We start from the raw sequence: 16,038 nt of genomic DNA on the forward strand, positions 1-16,038 counted from the left end.
TTTTCTCCTCTCCGGCGGGTTAGAGGCTCGGGGCTAGGCCGGGGAGGGAGAGGAGGTGACGGGGGGTCCGATCTGGGCTGGAGCGGCGGCAGCTGGTGGCCGGACGGCGGCGGGAGGACGGCCGGAAGTCTGCTGGGTGTAGAGAGAAAAAACTCGGGTGGGAAGAGAAGAAAAATCGGGAGGAAGAGAGAGAGAAAGGAAGAAGAAATGGGTTGGGCTCGGCCCAGCCGACCCAACTCTCCTTTTAATCCAAAATTCAACACCCCGAAAAATAATACCCGAATAAAAATTACCTTTTACTAGCTAAAATTTACTATTTTTACCGTAGTCGTATTTTCCTCATACGAATAATCCTCCGCACATAATCGTCCCCGAAACCCCTCTAGGGACCAATTAAACTATTTACTCAATGATCGAGACGGTAAAATTCTTATTATAATCACGCTAGTAAATAAGGTAAAAATATAAGGGTCGGGATGTGACATTAATTGAGTTAATTCTCTTTTCTCTCATGATTTTGCATCTATGATCATTCCAGAGCCAACAAACCCTCTTCAAGTCTTCATGTCCTTTTTTTTCGGATACGAAGTCTTCATGTCCTTTGTTTGCAACTCTGCTTTACATTTTTATTTGCACCTCTTGTTTATCCCAAGTGTGTATTCAAATAATTTTCTGATGAGAATATTACCCTGCTTACTGCTCATGCACGGATGTCTCGGGTTTTTGGTTCTTCCAGTCTTGTCTTGTATCAAAACTTTGATCCTTGAATTTGTGATCTCACTTCACTGTTGTGCAGGTTAAAGATAAGAACAATTTTAAAGTGAATTTCTTTTCACCATGCTCTAACTTTTGTACCACTCTTAACATTTCATAGATGACAATGGTAGAATGGAACTGAACTTTTATCTCTCTTTTTTCAACTAGTTATTTAGTTATGAGCCCTGTCATGGTCCTCCTAAGAATATAGGGACTCAAAAGCAATGTAAATATATTCACAACAAGTTCAAGACATTTCAACATATTAAACTTTTGTTTTTTTACAAAATTTGTCTCTTTATATCATTTTTATTTCACAACTGAGCGACATGATCTGACTCCGTTGAACCGAAAGAACCTAGTTTGAATGATCTAAAATTGTGTTCGAATAAGTGAGCACTAAACTGTAAATGAGTTGTGCTAGTATACCACATCAAAAACTTTGTCTTAAAATTGACCATAGAATACCGTGTCTTTTTTTTATTGAATGAAAGGAGATCATACGATTTTATTCAATAAACACAAGCCATATTACACAGTGACCCGCCCTTCCAAGGCCGTCAGATAGAGACACCGCTAAAACGTAATACAACTCACCTATTGAGTGAAGCTCAGGGGGGAGTAAACTAATAAAGTACTCTGGCTTGAGTTGAATGAAACGTGATCTTCATAATTCTGGAAAAAAATAAAAAAACACCAAACCTGGTCCAATATTCTTCTCATCACAAGAGTGGATGAGGTTTTGAAGTATCTTAAAGGAAAAAATATATATATGGCAAAAACTGGGAGTGATTCTAACGAGGACTAGTTGAAGACTTTTTTGTTTCACCCCCTTTTCGATCGCATATTCATATCTCGACCGTGTAACTTGTAGATATGTATGATTAGATCATCTCTACAAATTTTCATCCAAATGGAAAATCGTTAAGAAATTCATAAATGTGATTTACCGATTATAAACTTGAACGATTTTTGTTTGACATATTTGGATCGTCTATTGATTTGATTTAGTTCGATTATTTAACGATCACCAATTTTGTCAAAAATTTGTAGACGTGATCTTCTGATATAGACCTAAAAACTAAACGGTTGAGATAACAAAATATAATTGAAAAATGGGTATAATAAACCATTAATGAGAAGGTCCTCAACGAAATGGTCGCCGGCAAAAACTATTTAGCCTGAGAATGAGAGGTGGACTGGACCCAAAGGAGTAAAAGTTTAGTGTGTTGGGCTACGATCTGGGCCTTGGGTTGCAGAACTAATGAGTTTGGAGACTTCTTCTGCAACTTCTTCTGGAACTTGGGATATTGTGATACATGAATATTTTATTCAACCTTTGACATCTGCTCTATAACTTGGACCAAGTCTTTGCTAACAACTAAGAAGTAAGAACTAGTTCATTGTTCTAAATTCTAACAGAAAAAAGGAAGAAGACTGAAAGCACCTTTTCTAACATCTTGGACTATAAAAATGCAACATCAGAGCTGAAATCCTTAAATTATTTCCAAAACATGAAAATGATTGTGTGATGTTGATATAGAAGATGCCCTCCTCATATCCTCACCTCAAAAAATAAACACTTTCCGTTGCGAATAGTTTTCCACGACGACGGCTTCTCTCATTTTTTTTTTAATATAGTTTTTAGTTTTTATTATATTAAACTTTAAAAAATAATGACCCTTTTCCGGATTTTTTTTTGAAATATTCCGGATTTTCTTTTCTAAATACAGAAAAGCAAAAAAGAAAAGGAAAATTGCGGTGGAGACGACGAGACGTTACGTCGTTACCCATAACGGTCAAGATGGAGCCCAGAACGTAATGCTAAGCTATAGCAGAAATGACAGATCTGCCCTTCCGAGTTTCGCAAGTTGCCAAATAAGGCAACGTCTTTGCTTCTGGAATATCGAACAGTTGGGGTCCACGAGTCAATGCATGGATCCAAAACCATTGAACTCTCATTGAGCCCAAAATTCAGTTCATCTTGACCAAAAAAAACATTTGAGAATTATTTTATGAATTTTCCAATTGAATATGAAGCAAAATTAGATTAATAATTAGAGCATAAATGTAGGGCACATGAAAAAAATATGTATATTTTTTTCTCTCAAAGATTTGGGACGAAATTCTGTCTATTTGTTGGGCATGTAGTGTCGGTGTTAACATTCTTGAAAATAATGCAATCACTTTCTATGAGTAGCACCATCTCTTTCCATGTCCTAGATATGAAGCATATACCCTTAAGCTCATTGATAAGAAGAAGTTGAAAAAGCACTCGTTTTAGAGACTCATTTCTTTTCTGCAGAAGAATCGTGGAATATATGCATGTTCAAAATGAGTTTAAAACCAAAGAATATCATCCGTTAATTAAGTAAAGTCAGTTTCAATCTTTGTCTAGTCCATTTTACATAGACGAATTTCTATTTAATTAATTGTCTGTAGATAATCGTGAACCGTTGATATACATATTGTAATGTGTGATGATAAAAAAATTCTCCAGAACAAAATAATTGAAGCTAAATATTTTCCAAATACTGTATATCTTGGCCCATGTGAAGTATTGAGCATTTCTTAATTAAAGTATAACCAACATTTGAAGCTTGATGGAAATTTTCATTTTAAATAGAAGAGGTTTGGATTCCTAATAGGTTATGGGGACATAGCAGGTTCTTCTTTGGACCCTCACCCACACACAAAGGAATTTGACTCATTTTAAAAAGAACAATGTCAATAATCTTCTTCATGGACATTTTGCTTCCATATTTGAATCAATTTTATTGTTTTATGTTATTGAGATTATTGTGTAAAGTTGATCCTACAATAACTCAAGAACAATTCACAAATTCATATATGGAGCTCTAGATATAAAACAAGTATATCTTCCTCCTACTCTCATTTTCTTGTTGGGAAATTTCACCAATTTTTTGCAAAGTAGAAAGATCGGAACATAAAATAGATATGTTCTTTTTTTCTTTTAGTCCAGTTTTACTACTTTATCTAATTTCATCTTCAACGAGTTGAACCGCTAGCTTTGCAAGAAAATGTTTCACCCATCATTATTTGTCATTTTTCTAATATTGTTGTTGGGGTGTCTTATTCAAGCTAATTTTTGATTCAACGTGGTCGTCTATTTGACGAGTAACATCATAATTCCAATTCAATATTTAAGGGAAAAAATTCCAAGTATTGCATAGAAAATGAAGGTTCATAGTGTAAAAATATACAGCAAAAACAGGACTGATGAAAGGAAGAAAGGAATTGCTTGAAATCTTGTTTCAAAAGACTTATGAAGTATCATCAATTGGATGACAAGCACCAACATTTGGTCCACACTTGGGTAAGAAGCTCCAATATCCTCCATAACATGCACATGAGCTGCCAACCAATTGGTCTCATTTCTGGGACCAGCATCCATCCATCCTCATATGCACAAGTTATCATTTGGATTCTCACATCATAGACAGCAAGGGTTTCTGATCTTGAATATCATCATCATCCTTGAGTGAGAATCCATGAGACCATGTTTTGGTCTTCTTCTCTTCTTCTATTGGTTTTCTAAACCCAAGTTCTAATCACATGCCTGCACTGCACATTTTTATAGCACTACTACTCCTTCACCCTAAACCTCATTGTCTGGTTAATTGGTTATCTGCTATCTTCATCTTCCAAATAAATACAAGATACAGGGTGAACAATCTCTTAATTGCAAAAAGCCAACCTGCTTACTGTTCAACACAATAGTAGCCTCATCTGACCTAATGGCCTTCTTGATTCAATGGGGGGTCTCTCAATTTAGAAGAGGTTTCAATGGAGGGTCTCTCAGTTTAGAAGAGACAAGAGTTTAAGTTGAGAGGAATAGTTATCTTGGTGCGCATCAGAATCACAATGTACCTTTGTTTGGGGGAAACTGCTAGGTAGAAGTAAGGCCGTATCAAAATCCAGCGCTGTTAGGTAGAAGTAAAACTTCGAATCAGTACTTGAAAGGGAACGTATACGGATATAATTCACAGACATGAGTTCATCACCTCTCGTACTGGTTTGGTTGAGAAGTGCCTATCACATGGTGGCTTTCCAAACGAAAGAAAAAGAGTACCTATGTGGTAAATTAACGTGGTCCAAATTCCAAAAGATGGAGGGTTTCCAAACCCTTGTCGAGGACTAAACACCAATTCAATTTCTAAGAACTTGAGGTGAAGTTAGCTCAATACTATAGCTACGTACACAGGTCTAGATCGAGCAGAAGGAGAAGAACCCCACTGTACTAAGCTACTATACGTTCTTGTCGATCTCGATCTCGATCATCTTCCTTTGTCCTATACAAAAGTTGATCAAACTCAATTATTTTCGGTCGAGTCCACCAAGTTGCCAAGCTAGCACAGTTACAGTAGCACTACTGTGCATCAATAATCAGTCGTATGACAACTTTGGGTTGTCGCCGATTCCCTTTTCTATCTTGGTGCCTCCGGTAGCAACTTGCGGCAAAATTCTAAAATTTCTTGACAAATTAGGATTCACCACACGAGAACATGAACTACTGAAGTAAAGTCGAACATCTTTGTTAAATGTATAATTTTAATAATCCTTCTAGTAAAACAATATGGCTCGGAGTAGTTTGTGCGGTAAAAGTTCTTCTACCATTACTACATGAGTCCATGACCATCAATGTACACGGTAGTACAATTTTGTTTTACTGTTACCCTGTGAGGTTAACCATTGTAATAATCTTCCTACACATGAACAAGAGAGAGAACCTCATAGTTGAATGCAGTTTAAAACCCTTTATAAAAACAAAGCAAGTCCTATGTCTTTCTCAGTAATACTTTTGTCTCTTTCAAGATGTCAGTTAGTGTTTTATTTTTATATCATGCTTGCAGACAAAAAAGAAGAAGAAAGGTTTGCGCAGGGGAGGCTGTTACCAGAAAAAACTAAAAACCAAGTCCAAAACAAAGACTCGCAGTAAATCAAAGTCAGTGGCATTTGCACGCCGCCGTAACTAGTTAAAGCAATCTTACCCCAACACAACTGAAGTCAGAAAGGTTGAGCTACAGCCTATAGATATAGCTACCTCTGAGGTACAGAGAGAGATGCCATAAAGGATGAAAGAGACTGCTTTTATTGTTTGTGAAGTACAAAGTTGATTTCTTTTACTGCAGTTATGGGAAGGCGTTAGATTCCCTGTGTCATAGAATTTGTTATTAATGAAAAGAAGCTGATACACTTCTCTCTATCTCCACATTATAGAGAGAGGGTCTCTCCTGACCTTTTCCTAATATTCATGTGCTTCTGTTTTGCCTCGAGGACCCTATATTCTCTCTGCCGGCGATCTCACCTCTCTGACACTCGTGGCCGTGTGGTACACTCTTCCGGCAAGTGGGTTCTTTTCTCTTTGTCTTATTGGTTTCATTTCTGCTGAAAAGTTTTGATCTTTGGTGTTGGGTTTTATGTAAAGTTGGAATCTTTGGTTGTGATGGAGTCAAGGGCTTTGTGGGTTTGTTCATGTGGAGAAATTGATTGATTTGGTTTGGCTTCAATGGATTTCTGGGGTGGAAGTTATCAGAAACTTTGTGGGGTTGTGTTGTTGAGTGAGTTTGATTGAGTTTTAGTGAGCTGGGGGTGGTTGTTGTTCAATTGGGGATAGTTTTATTTGGTGGAGTTTGAGTATAGGTGTTGGAGAGTTTGTGGGTTTTGAGGGGAGTTGTGATTTATGGAGGCTTTTGGAGGCAAGCCTCGGAGTTTGTATGGTCCTGTGGTGCCGGATATGGAGGCAGTTGGGAAGAGGAGTTTGGAGTGGGATTTGAATGATTGGAGATGGGATGGCCATGTTTTTACTGCCACTCCTTTGAATTCTGTGCCCTCTGATTGTAGGAGTAGGCAGTTGTTTCCGATTGGGCCGGAGACTCCATCCAATGCTGGTTGGTCTAACAGTAGTTCTTCTGGTTCGGATGAGATTGGTCTGGGGAATGAGAAAGGTAAAAGAGAATTGGAGAAGAGGAGAAGGGGTGTGATTGTAGAAAACGAAGAGGTTGATGATGAAGCTGGGTCTCTTAATCTCAAGCTTGGTGGGCAAGTTTACCCAATTTTGGAAGAGGATGTTAAGACTGGGAAGAAGATGAAGACAAAGATTGTTGGGACTACTTCCAACCGTGCAGTTTGCCAGGTGGAGGACTGCAAGGCTGATCTTAGCCATGCCAAGGATTACCACCGACGGCATAAGGTCTGTCATATGCATGCCAGGGCAACCAGAGCTATGGTGGGGAATATTTTGCAGCGGTTTTGTCAACAGTGTAGCAGGTTAGTCTCTAGTCTCTTCCATTTATGGTGATTCTTCTTTGGTGGAAAAAAAATATCCATCCACATCAATTGTGTGTTCCTTATAGGGATTCCTTTTAGAAAAATGATATACATACAGAAGTGTGGCCTTAGTGATTGAGCTCCAGGAATAGAGTTTGGTTGTTTAAGTTCCTCATTATGATATACAAAGTTTAGAAATATGATATACAGAGATTTGGGCATATACCTGTTCATCACTGTGAGATACTCATGTGCAGGTTTCATGTTCTTCAAGAGTTTGATGAAGGGAAGAGAAGTTGTCGTAAACGTTTGGCTGGCCATAATAGGAGGAGAAGAAAAACACATCCTGACACTGTTGTTAATGGAGGCTCCATGAATGATGAAAGAGGAAGCAGTTATATATTGGTTACTTTGCTGAGAATACTCTCCAATATGCAATGTAAGTCCTTTTATTGTTGCACATTCGTATATTAGCATGCATAAAGGGTGTCTTTTATGTTGGGCCATCCTTCTGTTTCTTTTCTATCATTTTTGCAACATCATTATTAAGACTAATTTGATTTGATGATATTTACAAAATGCAGCTAATAGCTCTGATCAAACAAAGGATCAGGATCTGCTTTCTCATCTGTTGAAGAACCTAGACAATAATAATGGTACTACTGATGGAAGGAACGTATCTGCATTGCTGCAGGGATCTCAAGTTTTACTTAATGGTGGGGCGTCTGTTCAGACTGTTCAGAAGGTGCCACATTTGGACTTCAATGGTAGCGAGCCCGGTAGGCCATCTGTTTCAACCTCTAAGATGGATGATTGTATTAATCTTGATGGTCATTTGAGACCTACAGGACAGTGTCCGACAGGACCTGCATCAGATAAGTTACTGAACATGATATCTCCAGCTGGAGGTGATCTTGGAAGTCAAGCTCTTTCTGGTGTACAGACCACCAAGTCATTTTCCTCAAGATACAGTCTTCCATCTAAACCAGTTGCACAGGAGTATGGGAGGATCCAGTTAAATGAGATCGATTTAAATAATACATATGACGATTCACAGGAGTATTTAGAGAACCTAGGGCGTTCTCATTTCCCTGTAAATCCAGGGAGCGAGTCTCATGGAGATCCCTTTTCAATACAGCATGATTCTCAAAAGTCAAGCCCACCTCAGACAAGTGGGAATTCAGACTCAACTGCTACTCAGTCACCATCAAGTTCTAGTGGAGAAGCTCAGGTATGTACTTGTTGTAATTGCATTTCATTTCCTATAAATTTGCCTTGTATGCTGCCGAGTCCATTGCTCCAGTTATGTGTCTCTTTGTTCACTGAATTCTAGTGAATGACCGCAATAATTTGGTGTTTCCTTTATGAGTGTACACTTATTGTACTTTATTATTATTCATCATTGGCAGGCCTGTATGTTTAGTAAAATGCAGTGCTTGAGGTTCTGAACCTGTACATAATCTTTCTTAACAACTGATGTCAAATGATGGCAAGATGAAGTACTCCGTCATGGCATCATAAAAATACAAAATTTTGACGTAAAAGTTGAGATGGGATGTTCTCCTTTATTAAACATAAAGGGGTGTTTATATCTAAACTCCTGTGTATTTATGTGCTTGAATTAATAGACTTGTAAGTTAAAAGTCATAAATGGTTACAGAAGTTAAGGAGTATGTGTTTTTGTTTTCTATTTAATGTGAAAGATGTGGATGTAAAATGTGTTCGAGTATCATATGTCTTACCACTCTTTTTATGCCAAATATCAGAGTTGCACGGATCGGATTGTTTTTAAACTATTCGGAAAAGACCCGAGTGATCTTCCATTTGGTCTGCGATCACAGGTAATTTTGTTCCTGACGTTGCTTCTTTTTTTTAGTGTAATTTAGTGTTTCATTCCACTGACTGTATGATTTTATAAATTGTTTTGCCTATCCAGATCCTCGGCTGGCTATCCAGCACTCCTACAGACATTGAGAGCTACATAAGGCCAGGCTGTATAATTTTGACAATTTACCTCCGTCTAGAAAAATCCACATGGGAAGAGGTATACTTCTGCTCATGCCAGATATTGAAGCTCATCTTTGTATTGTCAAGATCTCCCTTTCATCTCCTTGATTGTTCCGTGTTTTTTTTCACAGCTCTGCTATCATCTGGGATCCAGTTTGGTAAAACTTCTAGATGCTTCCAGTGATCCTTTATGGAGAACAGGATGGGTGTATACTAGGGTGCAACATGTTGTAGCATTTGTGTACAATGGTTTGTTCTCTCTCATTCTCTATCTCATCAACATTTATAGTTTGTATAAGCATATTTGTCAACTGTGTGTACAGAATCTTGCGTTATTTAGGTAATCAGTTATTTCTTGGTTAATCCATGTAGCATTGACAAAAGTCACAAAACACTAGTCCTCTGATAGAGAAGGCATTTTGATTAGTTATTTCTGTCTTGCAGGTCAGGTTGTCTTAGACACACCCTTACCTTTAAGAAGCCATAAAACATGCAGGATCTCATGCATCAAACCAATTGCTGTTTCTTTATCTGAGGGAGCTGAATTTGTAGTGAAAGGTTTTAATCTTTCTAGTTCCACTACAAGGTATTCTTCACGTTTCACTGTTTCAATAATACCTCTTTACTTTGCAGATCTCTCTTGTATTAAAAGTTGTTCAGAATTAATACCTATTAGCAATTCAGCACCAGTAGGCAATACTAAATTCTAGATTTTGTCAGGTTACTCTGTGCTCTAGAAGGGAAGTATTTGGCCCAAGAAACTTGTCATGATTTGATGGAAGGTACTGATACAACTAGTGAGCATGATGAGCTACAGTGCCTCAGATTCTCTTGCTCTATCCCAGATGTTACTGGCCGAGGATTCATTGAGGTGCGGCCATGTCTTATTTATTATATTTTTATCATTATATGAAATTCTGTGAATCGAGCACTATGACTGAAAAATACATATAGTTCTAGCAGTGACATGGCCTTTAACTTCTTCAGCGTACTGATCTTGCGGCCTATAGTACATTGTATGCCAGCCATCACTTCTTGCATGAACAACTTCTGTTGATATATAGTCCTACATAGGCCATTACTACTGTGAAGTTCACTCTGGACAGTCACATAATTTTTACAGAAATTGCCTTCGGCTACTTTAAAATTGCTCTTGATTTTGTGGAAGTTCCAGGACTTTCAGAGCAACTGGACCTTGGTTATGAAGCACAAATCTTTTTTTTTTCATTATTGCTACTATTGACCCAGCAAGGATATTTGGATCTCTCTGCAATTCCCTTGCCCTTCTCTCTTTGTAAACTTCTTGAAACCATCCGTTATTTGCAAAGTATGTCCAAATTTTTTGTCATGAAAGCATTTCCATTTAAAATAATCAAAGTGCATTAGAAACTGGGGCAGTCAAATGAAGTCTGAAAAGAATCTGTCACCGAAGTTGGAATTCCAATAAAAAAAGGCTAGAGGAGAAGTATCAGAAGGCTTCAAAGGAGAAAGAGAGTGCATTAATAGAAGAATGCTCTTCATAAACCATTTGGTTTAGTAATTCAAAAATTCATGAAATCTGTAGTCTGGTTCTTATAATCAAATTTTGATATCAGGTTGAAGATCATGGTCTCAGTAGCAGCTTCTTTCCATTCATAGTTGCAGAGCAGGAAGTATGCTCAGAGATTTGCATGCTGGAGGCTGCAATAGAAGTTGCCGATTTTGCCAATGACTTGCAGACAGATCCCGAAATAATGGAAGCCAAGAACCAGGCCATGGACTTCATACATGAATTGGGTTGGCTCCTTCATAAAAGTCGAGTTAAATTTAGACTTGGTCAGACAGATCCGAAACTAGATCTATTTTCTTTTCAACGGTTTAGATTACTTATGGAGTTCTCCATGGAACGTGATTGGTGTGCTGTAGTGAAGAAACTCTTAGGCATTCTGTATGAGGGTACTGTTGACGCTGGAGAGCATCTTTCCATTGAGCTTGCGTTATTGGATATGGGCCTCCTCCATAGAGCTGTGCAAAGAAATTGCAAGCCTATGGTGGAATTCTTGTTAAGATTTGTCCCAGATAAAGGTTTAGATAAAGCAGAATTGGAGGAGAAGCAACAAGTTGACAGGAACATCAACAGGTTCTTATTTAAACCGGATGTAGTCGGTCCCATGGGGTTGACTCCTCTTCATGTTGCAGCCAGTACAGATGGCTGTGAGTACGTTTTGGATGCCTTAACTAATGATCCTGGAAAGGTAATTTCTTCTTATACATGGCTTTTAATTGGTAATTTGCATGTAAAACTATCCACCTTTTGCTCAAGATAATCCCTAGGCCAAAAACATTAAAACTAAACCATTGCAGCCTTCCAGTCCAGAAAAGTGGAGGAAATCCCACAATATGAAATTGTATTTTGTTAGATAATCAATTCTTATGTTGATGTGCCTCAGGTGGGAATTAAAGCTTGGAAAACTGCCCGAGACAGCACAGGATTGACACCATATGATTATGCATGCCTACGGGGCCGCTACTCATATCTACATATTGTCCAGAGAAAAATCAGCAAAGCAGAAAGCGGCCATGTGGTGCTTGACATCCCTGGCACGATTTTAGACAAGAACACCAAGCAGAAACAAATAGACGGGCATAAATCATCAAAAATATCCAGCTTCCACACCGAAAAGATTGCAATGAAAGAAATACAGGGAGACTGCAAGTTATGCTGCCAGAAACTGGCATATGGAGGAAGCACAAGGTCACTGTTGTACAGGCCAGCAATGCTGTCAATGTTGGCCATTGCTGCTGTCTGTGTTTGTGTGGCCTTGCTATTTAAGAGCTCGCCGGAAGTTGTTTTTGTGTTCCAGCCCTTCAGGTGGGAACTCTTGAAGTATGGTCCAAGCTAAGCTAGTGCCCTATATTCATTCTCGGTGACTCTGGCTCCTAGCTCATTTCTCTCGATTCTATAAGCCTATATTGGTCTAGATTTCAAAGGAAACTGCAGTGTCTGTATCAATTATAGTTCATGTGAAATTGTGAAGTATATAGAGAAAGCTGATAGTAAATAGGAGTATCGACAGATGAACAGACATGAATTTAGCCCCTTTTTTTTACCCGAAGTTTTATATGTAAATCTGAGCTTATGAAAGTAACATGAACTTCTTGCTCACCAGATTTTAATGTATACCGTTCTTGCACTATAATCATTGACACCGCCATGTGTTTTGCTTCAAAGGCATCAAGTTCAGTCCAACTTGTATGGCTTAGCCAATGTCATGTTCAACAAACCTTAAATTTGAAGTGTCAATCAATATTCTGAGAAATCATTATCATAACTAACCATTGAATTAGCTTCAGTCACTAGATACGTTATGGATAAATTCAAAACAGTTATTTACACTTTAAAAGTTGGAATGATAAAATTATTCAGATAATTTTAACAACAACAACCAACACCTCACTCTCAAGTCCTTTAAGAAGATCATAAAATTTTCCCTTCATGATTTTCAATTGTTATTCATAAAAATGCAGCTTCCTTTGCAATTAATTTTTTTGCTATTATTATTTAAGGATAGCAAAAAAGCTAATTTTTTTGAGACGCAATTATTAAGAGCAGTAGTTCCACTCATTTCCCTTTCCAGTCTCTGCATGTACTTTTTGGCACTGATTTCGGTGGTGGGTTAATGATCCCAAGGACAAAAACGTCAATTCCTCACGCCCATCATCATCATCATCATCAACAACTCTCTCCACTGAAACCGCATTTACGCAGTCTTTTCCTAATTTTCATGTGCTTCTGTTTCTCTTCTATATTCTCTCTCTCTTTCTCCTCCGGCGATCTTCCCCAGCTCTCAGTATTCACTCCACCGGCAAGTTTCTCTCTCAAGTTTCAACCTTTTTCCATTTCTGTACATAAAGTTTCAAACTTTAATTATGTTCATGATTTTGAGGGATCCTGAATTGGGCCCTTAGTGGTTTCTGAGGTGTTAGTTCTGTAATTCATGGGGTTTTAGAATCTGGGCAGCTACTGTTTTAGCTTCATGGGTACAGATGCACTGTGTTTTGGATTAATTGGGTCCCTAGAGAGACAGCAGTTGCTACCAGTTTGATCTGTTTTGTTGAAAGTCTGAAGTTTTATTGATCTGAATTAGCTGAAATTGGGTTGATTTGTGTGTGGTGGAGTTTGTGCTAATTGGGATTGTGGAAATTTGATCTATGGAGGCTTTTGGAGCCAAAGGTAGAGGTTTTTATGGCCCGGTGGCGACGGAGATGAGGGGAGTTGGGAAGAGGAGTTTGGAGTGGGATTTGAATGATTGGAAATGGGATGGTGATCTTTTTGCTGCTAGTCCTTTGAATTCTGTGCTGTCTGATTGTAGGAGTAGGCAGTTGTTTCCGGCTGCTCCGGGGACTCCTTCCAATGCTGGCTTGTCTAACAGTTGTTCTTCGGGTTCGGATGATGTTAGTCCTGGGGGGAACGAGAAGGGTAAGAGAGAAGTGGAGAAGAGGAGGCGCGGTGGCGCTGTGGAGAATGGACAGTTGAATGATGAAGCTAGGTCACTTAATCTTAACCTTGGAGGGCAGGCTTATCCTATTGTTGAAGGAGAGGGGAATGCTGGGAAGAAGACAAAGATAGCTGGGAATTCAAATCGCGCAGCTTGTCAGGTGGAGGACTGTAGGGCTGATCTCAGCAATGCCAAGGATTACCACCGACGGCATAAGGTCTGTGTCATGCATTCTAAGGCGAGTGAAGCACTGGTTGGAAATGTTATGCAGCGGTTCTGTCAACAGTGTAGCAGGTCAGTTCATTTTATGGTTATTATTGTTTTGTGGAAACATATCCAAGTTTTTGTAATTCAGGTTGTGGTGTTTTAGTTTACTTAACCATACTGTCTTTAGGCATAGTTGAACTTTTCTGAAACTTTTTGTCATTTTTTGTTGATTTAGTTGTAAAGTATTTATCCTCATGGGCAGGTTTCATGTTCTTAAAGAGTTTGATGAAGGGAAGAGAAGCTGTCGTAGGCGTTTGGCTGGCCATAATAAGAGGAGAAGAAAAACACTTCCTGATACAGCTGTTAATGCAGGCTCCTTGAGTGATGAAATTGGAAGCAGTTATCTATTAATTAGTTTGCTGAGAATCCTGTCGAATATGAACTGTAAGTCTTTTTCATATCTACACGATTGTTTGTTGCTTTACTGAGGCATTCAAATTGATGTTTAGTGGTCATATGATTGATTGATCTTGTGCCAAATGTCGATAAACATATGCTCTGCTCTTATGTTCAGTCATTATGTGTGATATATCATTTAGGATTGTTGGAAAGTGGCTTTTTTAATCAAATTTTTATTTTTATAACTCTGCAAAGTCCCCTTAGCAGCTATGGGGAGGAACTGGTAAATCAGTTCATGGAGTCCATTAACTACTTAAGTCTGTACAATAGATGAGCTAATAGTTTCTCTGAGGTTAATTTGATGTAACACTTGAGTTGCGTTGCCTGAGCATGAGAATAAATTATGCAACCTTTTTGAGTTGAATGTATGGGTATACCTTAAAGTTGAAGATTGCAAATTTCTTATTCCAGATTACTCCTACTCTTGAAGTTGAGTCTTCGGGACTGGGGCAATTGCTTTTAGTTATCTGAGTGTCACTTATTGCCACGTTTGAACCTAATTTCCCTGGGCATGGGAACCCCTAAATCTATGACCTTTTCTGTGTGGGGGGTGGGGTAAGTTTGAACTAATTGCAAAATTTCTTAGTCCAGATTCTTATTCATATGATCCTTTGATGTCAAGGGGCTGAACTTTCTGTATCATACATAATATAATTAGCCTTCTCATTCGTGATGCTATTCATTAAGAGGTTTTAGGAGGTCAAGTAGCCGAAAGTTTTACAGGCTTCTTACTCGAAATTGCTCGTTTGTATCTTCGTACTCCAAATTACTTCTATGCTTGAACTGGAGGCAAGGGTGTCCAATTATCACGTCCATAAATGGAATCATTGATGAGACAGTTATTTTTCTATATATATATATATATATACACACACACAGTCCGTCTCTGCTACGGACGTCCGCACTGTTTTACGGTGAGGATTTTCGTCCGTATGGCGCCGCGCGAGTTCGCGCCTCCACCCCAGCCGACTCCAGCAGCTTCCCAGACCACTTTCCATCCCCGGCAAGTCCGCCGAATTCCAGTTTTCCGGCCAGATCACCCAAAACTTCAAACTTGGGTGATCTGGCTGGAAAACTGGAATTCGGCGGACTTGCCGGGGATGGAAAGTGGTCTGGGAAGCTACTGGAGTCTGCTGGGGTGGAGGCGTGCCCTCACCGGCGCCGTACGGTGGCGAACGGATGAAAATCCGCACCGTAAAACGGTGCGGACGTCCGCACCTGAGAAAAATTCTATATATATATAACTTAATGACTCTCACATTTAGTTTGTATCTATTATACTTGTAGTTGCTGAGCTTCCTTTCCGAGATCCAATCTGTAGCTCTTATAGTGGTATCTTCTTATGGATTTAAACAAAACTAACTGATCCATGTAACTAGTTTTCTGATCCTTTTCACCTTGCTTCTTTCCATGAATCTAGGTAGTGGGAGGGGTGGATGAACACTTGTGTTCCCTTCCATCTATAACTGGAGTGAAACTCGTGTCATATATGGAGCTTGTCAGTCAGGTAGAGTTTTTTTGTCTTTTAACTTCATTGTTTGGTTAGACTGCTTCAGTTGGTTCCCATTTGAGTAATATGTCTAATTGAATCCCTGTAATGACTTAATCACCTAACGTTGTGATTCTCAACCATATTCAAAAAATCACTGATCATTTGTGTTAATATTTGTTTGAAGAATTAACCTTTGTTTAGTCCTTAAGGTTTACACAACTCATCTACTTAGTCCTCAAGGTTTAAAATTCATCTATATAGTCCTCAAGGTTTTGATTTCTCATCTAGAAGGTCCTCTGGTTAAAAAAAACTGTTAAATCACTGTTTTTCTGTTAAATTTTTTTTTTT

At 38.6% G+C, this 16,038-nt stretch overlaps 2 protein-coding genes across 2 annotated transcripts in view; both read left to right on the forward strand.

Annotated features, from left to right (window-relative positions):
• Positions 1-5,953: 5,953 nt before the first annotated feature.
• On the forward strand, positions 5,954-12,201 carry LOC101311850 (squamosa promoter-binding-like protein 1-like). The gene is made up of 10 exons (XM_004297035.1): positions 5,954-7,047; positions 7,305-7,486; positions 7,632-8,278; positions 8,814-8,888; positions 8,984-9,091; positions 9,186-9,303; positions 9,499-9,640; positions 9,775-9,925; positions 10,650-11,288; positions 11,484-12,201. The coding sequence occupies exons 1-10, from the start codon at positions 6,461-6,463 to the stop codon at positions 11,934-11,936; spliced, it is 3,102 nt and encodes a 1,033-aa protein (XP_004297083.1). The 5' UTR covers positions 5,954-6,460; the 3' UTR covers positions 11,937-12,201.
• A 633-nt stretch (positions 12,202-12,834) lies between these two features.
• The window catches only part of LOC101312143 (squamosa promoter-binding-like protein 12-like), an 8,681-nt gene continuing 5,477 nt past the window's right edge, over positions 12,835-16,038 (forward strand). Inside the window, exons 1-2 of the mRNA XM_004297036.1 lie at positions 12,835-13,826; positions 14,002-14,183. Of these exons, the coding sequence (XP_004297084.1) occupies positions 13,246-13,826; positions 14,002-14,183 (763 nt within the window). The 5' untranslated portion in view covers positions 12,835-13,245. The remainder of the gene's footprint in view (positions 13,827-14,001; positions 14,184-16,038) is intronic.

The sequence above is a fragment of the Fragaria vesca genome, linkage group LG4 (genome assembly GCF_000184155.1).
Source record: "Fragaria vesca subsp. vesca linkage group LG4, FraVesHawaii_1.0, whole genome shotgun sequence".
NCBI lineage: Eukaryota > Viridiplantae > Streptophyta > Magnoliopsida > Rosales > Rosaceae > Fragaria > Fragaria vesca.